Source organism: Penicillium griseofulvum (genome assembly GCF_001561935.1).
Source record: "Penicillium griseofulvum strain PG3 chromosome Unknown contig_10, whole genome shotgun sequence".
Taxonomy (NCBI): domain Eukaryota; kingdom Fungi; phylum Ascomycota; class Eurotiomycetes; order Eurotiales; family Aspergillaceae; genus Penicillium; species Penicillium griseofulvum.
This window is the reverse complement of record NW_024467433.1, coordinates 523,584-535,727: the sequence shown is the minus strand read 5'-3', so window position 1 is coordinate 535,727 and position 12,144 is coordinate 523,584. Positions and strand designations below refer to the sequence as shown.

At 47.3% G+C, this 12,144-nt stretch overlaps 6 protein-coding genes across 6 annotated transcripts; 3 read left to right on the top strand and 3 right to left on the bottom strand.

The window, feature by feature from the left end:
• Positions 1-139: 139 nt before the first annotated feature.
• PGRI_083850 (DUF1295 domain protein) lies at positions 140-1,232 on the top strand (the record flags this gene model as incomplete). The annotated part of the gene is made up of 2 exons (XM_040796099.1): positions 140-840; positions 905-1,232. The coding sequence occupies 2 exons, from the start codon at positions 140-142 to the stop codon at positions 1,230-1,232; spliced, it is 1,029 nt and encodes a 342-aa protein (XP_040650637.1).
• Positions 1,233-2,051: 819 nt separating this feature from the next.
• PGRI_083840 (D-isomer specific 2-hydroxyacid dehydrogenase family protein) lies at positions 2,052-3,292 on the bottom strand (the record flags this gene model as incomplete). The annotated part of the gene is made up of 4 exons (XM_040796098.1): positions 2,052-2,635; positions 2,694-2,977; positions 3,028-3,094; positions 3,145-3,292. 4 exons carry the CDS (start codon positions 3,290-3,292, stop codon positions 2,052-2,054), a joined length of 1,083 nt encoding a protein of 360 aa, XP_040650636.1.
• Positions 3,293-4,373: 1,081 nt separating this feature from the next.
• On the top strand, positions 4,374-5,095 carry PGRI_083830 (Acyl-CoA N-acyltransferase; the record flags this gene model as incomplete). Its single annotated transcript, XM_040796097.1, has 2 exons — positions 4,374-4,755; positions 4,866-5,095. The coding sequence occupies 2 exons, from the start codon at positions 4,374-4,376 to the stop codon at positions 5,093-5,095; spliced, it is 612 nt and encodes a 203-aa protein (XP_040650635.1).
• Positions 5,096-5,575: 480 nt separating this feature from the next.
• Positions 5,576-6,103, bottom strand: PGRI_083820 (uncharacterized protein; the record flags this gene model as incomplete). Its single annotated transcript, XM_040796096.1, has 1 exon — positions 5,576-6,103. One exon carries the CDS (start codon positions 6,101-6,103, stop codon positions 5,576-5,578), a length of 528 nt encoding a protein of 175 aa, XP_040650634.1.
• A 1,983-nt stretch (positions 6,104-8,086) lies between these two features.
• Positions 8,087-8,368, top strand: PGRI_083810 (uncharacterized protein; the record flags this gene model as incomplete). Its single annotated transcript, XM_040796095.1, has 1 exon — positions 8,087-8,368. One exon carries the CDS (start codon positions 8,087-8,089, stop codon positions 8,366-8,368), a length of 282 nt encoding a protein of 93 aa, XP_040650633.1.
• A 2,264-nt stretch (positions 8,369-10,632) lies between these two features.
• On the bottom strand, positions 10,633-11,550 carry PGRI_083800 (ankyrin repeat domain-containing protein; the record flags this gene model as incomplete). Its single annotated transcript, XM_040796094.1, has 2 exons — positions 10,633-11,110; positions 11,165-11,550. The coding sequence occupies 2 exons, from the start codon at positions 11,548-11,550 to the stop codon at positions 10,633-10,635; spliced, it is 864 nt and encodes a 287-aa protein (XP_040650632.1).
• Between the last annotated feature and the right edge of the window lie 594 nt (positions 11,551-12,144).

Here is a 12,144-nt window from a genome sequence, read left to right as displayed (position 1 = left end):
GGTTCAAGACCGGATGCCGACTTGACAGTGACATAATCTTGACATCAACCCGTAACTAACTGGTCCCGGGAGGAGCCTCAAAGCTATAAAACCACGATTTTATAATCTACTCCCTCAATATTCCAAACAATGTGCCAAAATGGCATACTTAATCCCCCCCTCAACTCTAGAGAACCAGTCCTCTAGCTATCTCCACTCCCCACCCCTCAGAAGCAACATAACACCCGGCGATGTAGGAATCCTAAGATCAACCCTTCTACCCTCCTTCGCCCTGTACTCCTCCCTCTCATTAGCAACCTACATCGCAGCCGATGCAACAAACAGAGTCGAACTAAAAGACTGGCTCTGGCCGTCCGCCCAAGTCCTCAATGCCTGGTGGACCGCCATCGGCCAACCAATGACCAAACACGGCATCTCATTCGGAACAGCTTACGCAGCTCTCCCATGGACGAAAAGGGTTCTCCTAAGCTGCGTCGCTATCTGGGGCACGAGGCTCTTTGCCCGGATCGCGTATCGGTCGTTTTCTCGCGGGAGAGATGATGCGCGGTACGAGGCAGTTAAAAAAGAGCCTGGATTTTGGAAGGGTGCCTTTTTAAGGATCTTTTTACCGGAAGCTGCGGTGTTGAGTGTTATCTCTTTGTCGTTCACGGTTCCGTTTACTATGGATACTGGGCTTTCGATTGGGGATGAAGTGGTGGATGTTGTGAGGGCACTTGCTGTTGGGGTTTTTGGTGCTGGGTTTGCATTGGAGGCTATGGCGGATATGCAGCTTGCGCTGCATCGACAGGAACGGACGGATTTGTGTCGGCATGGTGTTTGGGGTTTGGTGAGGCATCCGAAGTAAGTTGGTCGTGATATATATATTGCCCTTCATATCGGATGGCATGTGCTGATGGTTGTATAGTTACCTTGGGGACACTTTGGTTCATGTTTCTTTCGCTTTGCTTAACATGGCTGGTCCATTCAATCCGGTTGTGATATTGGGCCCTGTTGCGAACTACCTCTTCCTTCGGTTTTTGGGTGGTGACAAGGAAACTGAGGCTAACCAGGAAGAGCGCTATAAGTCTCAGGATCCACATAAATATGGACAGCTGCGACAGTGGCAGGTAGAGAAGAACAGTTTTTGGCCTGGTTTGCGGGACTTGGTGAATCCATGGGCATTGGCTGTTGCTGGTTGCGGTTTTATCGGTGTGGTTATTGAGGAGGGATTTAGATGTACTTATGATATGTAATAATATAGCAATGAGACAGGTCGAACAGGCAAAGCTGCCTAAATGTCTAGATTGTTGAGATTAAACAGTATAGTATGAGGTTTCGAAACATACAAAAGTTCTTGCCGATTTCCAGATGCGGAATTCAATAATCCTTGATATTATTGGCGGGAGTTGCTTTTCCTTTCTTTGCTTTTTCTTCATTCCTTTGCATTAAAAAAGTAAAACACCATCCAATAATCAACCTGGACCTGCATATTCCCAGACCTCTCTTCAATCCCCCTTTTCCCATCATTTCGGATCTCAGCGACATGGAGACCTCATCTGCACCACCACAATCGCAGGCTCCAAAACGAGAAAACTATTCATTTATATGCCACGGGTGCAATATTATAATGAGACAAACGACAAGTCGCTTCAGCAAAATTGGATACGTGGGACCTGGTTACTACATAAGCTGCGAGATTTCAACAGCGGACGGATACTTGGTAAGTCTAATCCCTGTGATTGGTTGTGAGATGAAGGCTGACAGTGATATAGATCGTAACAGAGGCAGAGGAGCATGTGAAAAAGCATCGCGACTATATAAAAAAGGAAGTGTTATGGGACATGAGCCAGGAAGCAGCGGAGAAACGGCGACGACGGCGAGAGTTGGAGGCTTTACACATCTTGTGGGGAGACAATGTACCGAGTAGAAATAGGGAATGAAATACGACAATTGTTGGGACAGCGCTTCGACGAAGTTGTGCTGACTTATGATCCCCACCTCGGTGAAGCAGACAGTACATTCAGATGTCATCCAGCCTTGGGGCATCACTGTCAATCCCTGATATGTAAAATCTAATACCCTTTCCCCCGTACATAAGAGTTGATCAACGGCTCGCCCCTAGCGATACGCCCCAAGTTTACCTGGAGGATATCAAGAGAGCGCGAGAGATATTCCATCCCAAGACCACTGACATGTGGACTGATCTGAACATTGGCCGCATCCCACAGAGGATCATCCTTTGGAAGAGGTTCAGGGTCAGTAACATCAAGGGCGGCACCGCCCAAGATACCCGAATTCAATGCATCCACCAAAGCCTTCTGATCGATAACCTTGCCTCGCGAGATGTTCGTCACGTAAGGCTTGCTCGCATGGTGATGGGAGTTGTCAGATAGGATGGCGAATTCCTCTGCGCCGAGGAGACGGGTTGTTTGCGGAGTCAATGGCAGTGAGATCACGAGATGATCCAGCCCGAGAGCCAAGAAAGAATGGATGGATTCCCGGTCTGTTCCGTGATGCCAAGATGTTGGGATAGACCCGTCTGGGTCTCCGGTACCGGGCACGATGTAGCCTGTGTCACGGCGGGATTCGGGTGTTTGGCGCGGGGTGGCCGTGTATGCGTAGACGGTCATACCTAATGCTTTCGAGACGCGGGCGACTGTAGGAAATTTAGACATGGTTCTTTGATAATAGTGTATATCGAGGGTGAAACATACTTTGGCGCCCGATACTTCCATATCCTAGAATACCAACCTTCTTGCCCACTTGATCATGTATGCCTTTCGTGTATGGGGCTTTATCTTCCCAGACATGTAATTTCTGGGCCTCGTAGCTCAAGGAATGTTTACGGGATGTGACTAGCCAGTTCATCACGGTCCATTCTGCAATTGGGGGACCGTGGATACCCGAGCTTGTAGTGATCGGGATATTGCTTTCTTGCAAAATTGGGTGTTTCAAAAGATGATCCACACCAGCAGAGAAGGTGTGAATTAGTTTAAGGCTACAGAACTAGGTTAATACAAAGTAGAAACAATTGGGGTGGGAGCTTACTTCTTCGAGTCCTTGAGATCTGGAAGATCCGTGAAAGTTACAAGGACGGTGGCAGTTTGATATAATTCTGGACATTTAATTTCCATCACGAATCTTTTAATACTGATAGTCACTTACCAGGTGGCACAGGAACACCTCCCTGAGACTGGTGAATAGTGACCTCGGCATCGGAGAATTTCTGTCGGATCACATCTTCCAGCTCTTCTGGCATTGCTTGGTAGAAAACAACCAGAACATGCTCGGATGAGATTGGCGCGTCGCCCATAATTAGGATATTTCTGAAAATGCCTGTTGGTTAGGATGTTTGAAGACTTCAAGGATCACAAGGGGCCACGATTTTCTTATCGAACTTGCCCCGCCTCGGCTTAGAAAGTCACCTCGGCTTAGAAAGTCACCTCGGCTTAGAAAGTCAGTTCGGCTTGACAACAATTCCCCGTTGATGGGTCTGATATCAATTTCTTATTGGAACTAGTCGCCATTTTTGGAGAGATGATGGTGGTTTATGCGAGATGGCGTGGTATGGCGACACTTTGCTTATATATGATCTCAGAGCATGTCGAGTTATCGCCATTGGGAGAATGCTTATAATCAGATAATTAAGCTCCAGTAGAAAATTACACCATCAACGAGGAAAATACTTTGTATTATCAGCTTTGAGTTTGCATGTTATAGCATATGTATGACTTGGTGGGCTGGGGGATAATTGATGGCTAGAGTTCTTTCTAAGAATATGTACGGAGTACTTAACTGTCACATATTAGATGGGGGGATTGATAGTGCAGAGAAACGAAGCAAGCTGGCACGTTCGTATTGCCTCCCTTGGATGCCGCATGTGACCTGTCAGGGGCGTGTAGATATACGCCTCATTCCGAGCCTATTGATTTTATGTGCCAAGCGCAGTATGTTGTGCAGTATACTTAAACTTGCATACATCTAGGTATAGATATAAGTATAAACGTCTTTTTCGACTTTCAACTATTGAACCAAGTATCTCAGTTGAGTCTAATAGCATAACCTTATGTCTAATATTCATTGGACGAATTAGCCCTTGACGTCAAAATTGCCACGGATATTATTCTCACTTCCACTAATATATACAGAGCTATTGCCTTTGAAGCCATACAAGACTTTCATTCTTGTACAGCATATTTGTAGAGCTGTGCGGATTTGAAATCCACTTTGCCTTCTCCACCCCCACTACTCAGCACCTAAGACCGAATTTCGACCTCCAAAAATCCCAATTCACCACACAACCTACGCCATTGGACATTGTTCTAGTGCCTATACGACTACATACTAATATCACCACCTCAAACTGTCAGAAAACTCCAATCACAACCCCCAAAATGTCATTGGAGATCTACCCCGCGTCCCCCGCGGACGCGCCCGCTCTCACACAAGTCTTCTATGCCACTTTCCGCAGCGATCTCGACACAACTATGTTCCCAAACAAGCCAGACGTGACCGAATGGTGGGTGAAATCATTCAGCACCGATATCCAGCGCTCAATCGCAGGCGAGACTAGCGAAATATTTCTCAAGGTGACGGAGGGGTCGGAAAGTGGCCCCATTGCCGCGTTCGCGAAATGGAAGCGTCCCGCACCTTTAGATTGCGATCGACAGGAACAGATCGCTTGGCCTCCTAGTAGCGATAAGGAGCTTTGCGATCGGTTCTTCTATGGTATGGAATCACGACATGAGAAGTGGATGGGGGAGAGGCCTCACTATTGTACGTTTTTCCTGCTTTTTCTTTATTTTCGTTGGAAGGTTCCATTCTTTTCTTTATGCTTGTTGCAATCAACAAATGAGAGCAGAGCAATCACTAATTGTTATGTATAGATCTCGATATGCTGGGTGTTCACCCTTCCTACCAGGGCAAGGGACTGGGCTCGAAGCTTCTCAATTGGGGTCTAAAGCGCGCTGATGATGAAGGTGTGGAGGTTTTCCTCTCAGCCTCTCCGGATGGGAGACCTTTGTATGCGAAGTATGGGTTCCGGGAGGTTGATACCTTTATACCTTACCCCGACTATACGCTGGTGGCGATGATACGCTCACCCAATCGGCAATAGAAATTAGAATGATCGAAGAAAATGTAATAAAGCAATCCGAACATATGAGATCAATACAAGCAAACCCTTTTATAAATGTCCTCCCGTAGCAACTCCAAAGCAAAATCATCATTCTCAAATTCCGCTATTGAGCTCCCTTGTCATGTCATGCACTATATATATCGGAGTCTGGAATATATGAGCATAGTGCTCAGATATAGTGTGGAATAGTGTATCGGGACTGTGGGGAGAAGGGAGCAAAGCGTAGAAGGATATTTTCGTAACTCTAGCCTGACAATCAAAAAGATGTGATGCAACCGCTGCCGATATAAACCTTTATGGACATTACGAATATTCCGAGCTAACGTATTAATACCTAGGCCTGCAAAGTATATCCATATATTGTACCTATGCCCAATTTGAAAGCACTTCCTAGATCGTCCATCCTCCAATACTAGCCGAATCTTAACACTAACTATCTACCTCAACCTAGCCTTCCCGCTAGCAACCGCACCCACAGGATGGACACCCTCCCCTCCCACACGCATACGTCGCAGTCCCACAGTCTTGCCATTTACTGCACTTAATCCAAGCGCCCAAGCCGGCTTTCGCCGCTGTCCAGCACCACTCGCCCTTATTCGTATCCCCGCAGGCCTTCCAGCAATATCCACCAGAGCACCCATATGGCGCATCCTTATAGCACGCCCGTTCCTGCAGGCCGCCGAGGCCGTCTGAGCGAGCCTCCACAGGGCTGGTGTCTGTGTCCACCGTGCTGTTGTAGAACGAGGCATCCACCGCGTCGAGCGGCGCCAGCGATGCGCCCTTAACGAGCCGGTTCCGGCCGAGCGGGTGGTCCAGACATTTACGGACGTCGCTAGGGGCGACGCCTGCGGGGAGGTCGGCTGGGTCGACGGTCATAACGTCGAGGTCGCCGCATTCAACGACGGGGTCCCCTTCCGCTGCTCGCGGGGTGAGAGTCAGCGCGGAGGAGAGGGCGAGCATGCTAATAAAAGTGATAGGGAGCTTCATCGTGGATGCGGTGGCTACAGATGCTGAAGGGTAAGTATGCTCATTGGGGTTGAGATGCAGAAGAGAGAACAAGGAGCCTACCAATTGTAGGTAAGATATGTGCGTTCTTGGGCAAGCGGAGAGACTGGATATCAGACTGTGTTGCTGTAAGAAGGATAGACCTAGCTGGATATATCTTAGATGGTTGGGAATGATCTTACCTTTTATACCTCTTCTTGTTAAGAACGGAGCATCTATATCCGAGAGACGATACTACCATCCACACCCTATAGTCCCCCGCCTTCCGTGAACTAATCACCGTGCTTGGTCCTCGTCTCGATGAGCAGGATTCTGATGCGCAAGAGCGGCCGTAGGTGTAACGCAACCTCGACCCTAGTTAACCCCTCGTTATCTCAAACCAGCACCAATCCCCCGGCCTGCTAGTCGTGCAATCCATGTAGTGTAAGACTGGCATGATGCAGCTAGAGAATGCCCGTGTGGGTCTATTAGTAGAGTAGATGGATAGCCCGGAGCAGCTGTTTGTTCATTATGGTCTTTCTACTTGTCTTAAGCTATGTAGAGCCAGGTTTATTTAGCAATATACTGGCCTTTTAAGGCTTTTTGCGCCGACATACACTGTATATAGGGCAAGGGCAGTAGCCTCTCCCAGAGTTTTTGCGCTTAGGCAGGTTACCTGTCAGTCCAAGGATGTGTGATTAGTATTCTAGAGCGGTTCTCTACGTCCCTTGCTGTATCTTACTATCTCGCCTATAGCCAATCGGACAGACCTCGGTGTGTCGGGCCGCTAAAGCGCCATCATGATCGTGGCCAACCAATCAACACCCCTGTCGTCTGTTGATTCTCTCGAACCCTTGACGACTTAGCCACTTTGAACTGAGACACGCGAGTCATTTTTTTACGCTTATTCACAATAGGTAAGAGCTTCCCCGAGTGCCTTCCACTTGGAAGTCTCGACTCCGGAACCCATCATTAGCCAAAAAAAAGGAGAGGGAAAGAAGCCCCGTGTCACTAAAGTGATTAATGACAGTGGCAAGTTTAGAAGAGGAAGCAGGCCATGAACCTCGACAGCTCCGCTTCGCCTCTATTTGAGACTATCTCCGTGGCGCTATGATTTGGTGTGTTAAAAACTTGATTCCGCGACCTAGTCATCAGGGATATCAACAGAGCAACACCCCACAAGGTCCCTAAATTTAATTAAGCTCCCCAGATCCCCAATCGTTTAATACTATTTGAAAATGGTTGTTTCCCCACTCTAAGGTCGGGCCGGTCCGGGGCACTTTCAGTGTCCTGTGAGAGAATGGAGTTCTGGACCGTGTCTTTGTAACCCTGACATTATATTGATGAACCCAGTCATGCCATACTCTTGCCATTGGGCACTCTATGCTAACCAGATATGAGAATTCCCTATATGCATGCCTTCGTAGATAGAAGCGGTGACAGGGTGAGACCTCACTGTGCTCTATGACTCAACCCGAAGGCCTAGTGGTTGGATAGATCCTTGCCTAGAAAGTGAGTGCTTTTCCCCATCAAGGTTGCCCTGTGACCAGGCAGCAAACAAGGGTACTACCCAATCCGGCTGCCTGGGGCGACTTTCGACCACGTCGCCTGTTCGCCCGACGTCGGCGGTCTTAGCCATATAAAGAAGCAGGCTTTCCGCCAGGCTAAGCTCTGAGATCTAGCACCGAACCCCACAACGCCCCACTCAGCACGAGAGACTTATATTCTTGCCCGCTAGTAGCAGCCAGGATTAAGACCACCGCTTCCCAACTTATTAATATCTTTATTTCCCAGAGGATTAGCGCCTACCACCTTCCCCTTTACACTCACCAAATACCCTTACAGTATTCCTGCGTAAGGTTTCAAAGGTACGAAATCCCCTTTCCCCTATCTTTCTTTCTTGATCAGCCCTCTTTCACTCTTCGTCTTCCTTTCCTTTATTTTTCTTAGGCTAACTACACCACTCTATAAGCTCATAACTCCAACATGAAACCCCTCACCTACCTCTATCTCCTCCTTGGCATCTCTGCAACCACTACCCTCGCCGCTCTCGGCCCGGATGCAACCCCCGACGAGGTCGCCGCGGCAGAAGCTGAGTGCGGGTCTCTAGGCGTGATGAGGATCGACCCAGCAGAGCTGCCCGAGGGCGTTACCATGGCCGACGTCCGCATGTGCGCCGACCATCCGCGCGGCCCCGGGGCATACCTGGGTGCGGGCCCAGGTGCTCTGGCCAGGTTCCGTCGGTTCTTACCGAGTTGGGTATTTTAAGAGGACAGTCTACGGGCTGAGTTGAGGCCCTGTAGGTAGTCCAGCATGCAGGCTTCTTCTGCTCACGCGCGGGCTAGTTTTTCACGCCCAGTCTGGTTGCCTACACTGTGTGGTGGGAGCAGCTGTTTGGGAATGAAACTCTTAGAAATGTATGTTATTGTCTAATATTGATTTTTGGAACAAGCTTGAGTGATATAGTCTAGCTGGAGGATAGTATTCAGATATATCAACATGTAAAATTCAATGATAATGGCATCTAAGCAATTTCTATTACGTAGTATTTTAACTAGCTCCATATCGACCTAGCAATCACTCACCTACGCAGCGTATATAGAAGGGTTGGTCTCCTGTTCCAGGGAACAGACATTGAAATACTTGCGTTACAGGGCCAAAGGTCATCGTCATATACACCTACAGGCAATATATCTTCAGGTGTTATCATAATGCTCGCTTAACATTATTACCTTTTATATCTATTTCCGCATTTGTCCCTGATGCCCTGTCTACTATGATCATCTTCAATACTAAGTTGGCTTCGATCGTCAAAATGTCTTCCTTAATACTCTGACATAAGATCTCGAGGATAGGTCTTAGCTTCTGTAGAACCACCAGTATTTGTGTACTAGTCTCCACCACCACGAAGAGGTGTCTATCCTTTCGCTAGAGGGAGCAAACGCTATCAGACCACGCGGAGGCACCATAGTACCGGACTTTCTCAATGCCAGGTAGCGGAGAACAGAAATTATTCGCTATTCTGGCCTCCTAAATCCTGGGTGGGACTACTCTTCTATGCTACACGTCTGTCCCATGGGAGTTAGTAAGAAGTGTGATTTGCTAACGAATCAAAGAAACAAAAAACAGAAACATACAACAGTGAGGATTTTAGGGCTTAGAAGTGTTCGTATTTTTGGTAAAAAAATTAGAAGAGTAAAAATATCTTGATTCTTGAAAGAGAGATATATATATTCTAAAGTGGATAATACTATATTCAACCTTCTAAATCTATTATTTTCTTTATATCTAAATTGTAACTTCTATATCTGATATATTGACTCTGACTAGGAACACTCAGAACTCTTTCATCTTTTCAAACGATGATCTTCCATACATCGCTAATTCTAATGCTGCGAGTTTTCCTAGCAACAAATTTACATTTACTTACCAAATTCATATATAGAACCCAAAATTTCGTGTTGGGGATAAGGTATATGGCCCATCCCTATTTTCCTAGGAACAATTGACCTGGCTACGATTTATTTCCTCCACGAAGCAGGTAGGATTCGACACACACTACTCATGGCTTAGGGCGGCGAGCGAATAAGTGGATTAGAGCTTTCGGTGAAGCTAGATCGTGAGCTTCGACGATCTAAGAGAGAGATCTACTCACTCGTGGTGGTGTATGGCGACCTCAATGATAGAAATCTGCTGTGGAATTCAAAGCTGAGGCGGGTTCTTATCATTAACTTCTGTAACGTGGCATTGAGCCCTGGTTTGAAAAAGAGACAGTCGAGTGTAACAAAGAGGAAGTTGTTTGAACCACAGCGTCAAGAAAAGCACCTTCGTATAGCTCTAGCATAGACGCAGATGTCACGCAACAGCGGCGCGGCTAAAGTGTTCCCATAGTCAAGCTTGTGGCCATTGTATATGGTCCCCGAGGATAAATATACGTATTCTTGCATGAAGAACAAGATAATTCGTATTGCCGCGCTTAGATAAAATTAAGTGACATTGTAGTCCTTTGGTTTGGGTAACATGGTACATTGGTGCAAAAGGACGACAGTGAGGTGTACCTACCAGATCGTCTAAAAGCCCAGAAGACAGGCACCCGAAAACAATAACATTAAGCGGACCGGCAAGCTAGCAACTGTATTTAGTCGCAACAATTCCCATCTACCTTGGCTACTGGTCAAGGGCACTTTGATACAACTTAGGGCTTACTCAGGCCACGATTTGGAAAGGGTGCGGCTCAACGGCCGCATGTACCTCTGGAGAGGAAAACAAGCAGTGGACACTTGGAAAGGAAAGATAGCTTCGGATCAATGATAGTAGTTGTCATGTACTGTGTATTTACTGTCAAGAGGTTCGATTGCAGTATCAGCATAGCCAAACTCTTGCTGGATACTGTTTTGCAGGCCTTGAAGATGATTGTACAGGAAGCGCGTTTATGATGAAACTAATTTCGAATGCTGGAACGGTAACATAAATCGTAGACCAGTCCATCCAAATGAAACATGACCGAGCGTATTCAAGAAGGAAAGGACAAGCTACTTGCCTTTCTCGAGTGCATGAGTCACCTCCCGCTGATTTAACATTCGCGCATACTCCAGAGCTGTGCGACCTTTTGCATCTTTATTATTCAAGTTCGCTCCTTTGCTGACCAAGTAGCGAACCACATCCGCTTTACCGAGTTCAGCCGCTTTATGCAGAGGCGTTCCGAGGTCCATGAAAGAGAATAGCGCCCGAGAAGGATAATGGTCCTCGTACATAGTTGAATTAATATCTGCCCCTTTCCCTAGAAGAAGGCTTAAGACCGCAATGTTATCCGAATGCCGTTCAATTGCGTGATGGAGAAGTTGGCCTTTTCGAACATCTCCGCCACGACTGAGCATGAGCTGGATGACTGATACTGGCGCGCTCTCGACAGTAAGGGAAAGTGGAGTGAGGTCAATAACACATTGTTGATTAGGATCAGCTCCATGATCAAGGAGCCAAGCTACCATCTCCTCATCTGCAATAGCATAACTGAACCAATGTTATAATGTTATCGATGAGATGGTTTATTGGGACGAGCCTCACCCTAGTACGGGAGGTTTGAGTTCGCTCATAGGCTGGTTGATATTCCATCCTTTTTTAAGGAATACCTCCAGGGCATCCTTTGCCTTCGCATTAACGGCTTCGAGAGTATAGAGCGGATCCATGGGCAAGCCGCGATCAAGGAGTTCTTTGATGAACTGTACGTCGTCTCGTTTGATGGCTTCGATCATTATCGCATAGAAGTCGCATATGTCAAACCCCTCCGACGAAGAACTTTGTGATTCAAAGATCTCCCGAAATTTCTGAATACCATCGCTAACATAAGAAGCACGCAATACCTCAAGAGTCGCTGGTGGCGTCCGAGTTGGAATTTGAGGGTAATCGCTTGGTTGGACCGGAGGGTAGTCTGGCGGTGGCAGGACATCCATAGCGGGATTTCAATGGGGAAGTCTTCACAATTTCTTTGACACACGTGCTTGGGTGGGCTGAATGAAGCGGAAAGTATAACCTGCGCAGTTAAGTGGCGAGGGAGAGAGAGGTATTTAAGTTGAGTCGAAGTCACCAGACGTTGCACCGAGTTAACCAATTAGAAAATGTGCACATTAGGCCGGGTTTCGCAGCAAAATGCTGAGCAAGCAGCCCGGTTAAGAACAAGCTGATTGGCTATAGTATACATGGCTGCGAACTAGAACGTATGGGAACCACCCTCGTGGAAGTATTAATTAATGATCTATGCGACCGAGGCAGGACAGGTTGAGCCCCCAATGGATCCTAGCCTACTCCGTACAGTGTAGGTAAAAGCGTTCCACTTTCGCCGCGCCAGCTTGAGTGGGGCTTAAAAACCACCAATTGGAGACTTGCATTTTCTACATGTTTTCAGGGTGGGCGGCTAGCTTAGGTGCACTGTACGGAGTACGCAGTCTATCAATTCGAATTAGAAAGTAGCCAGGGATGTGAAACTCATTGTCAGCCGTCTTGCCTATCCTTAGCAGCTTCATTGAGAGACTATAAAGTAGCAGAAG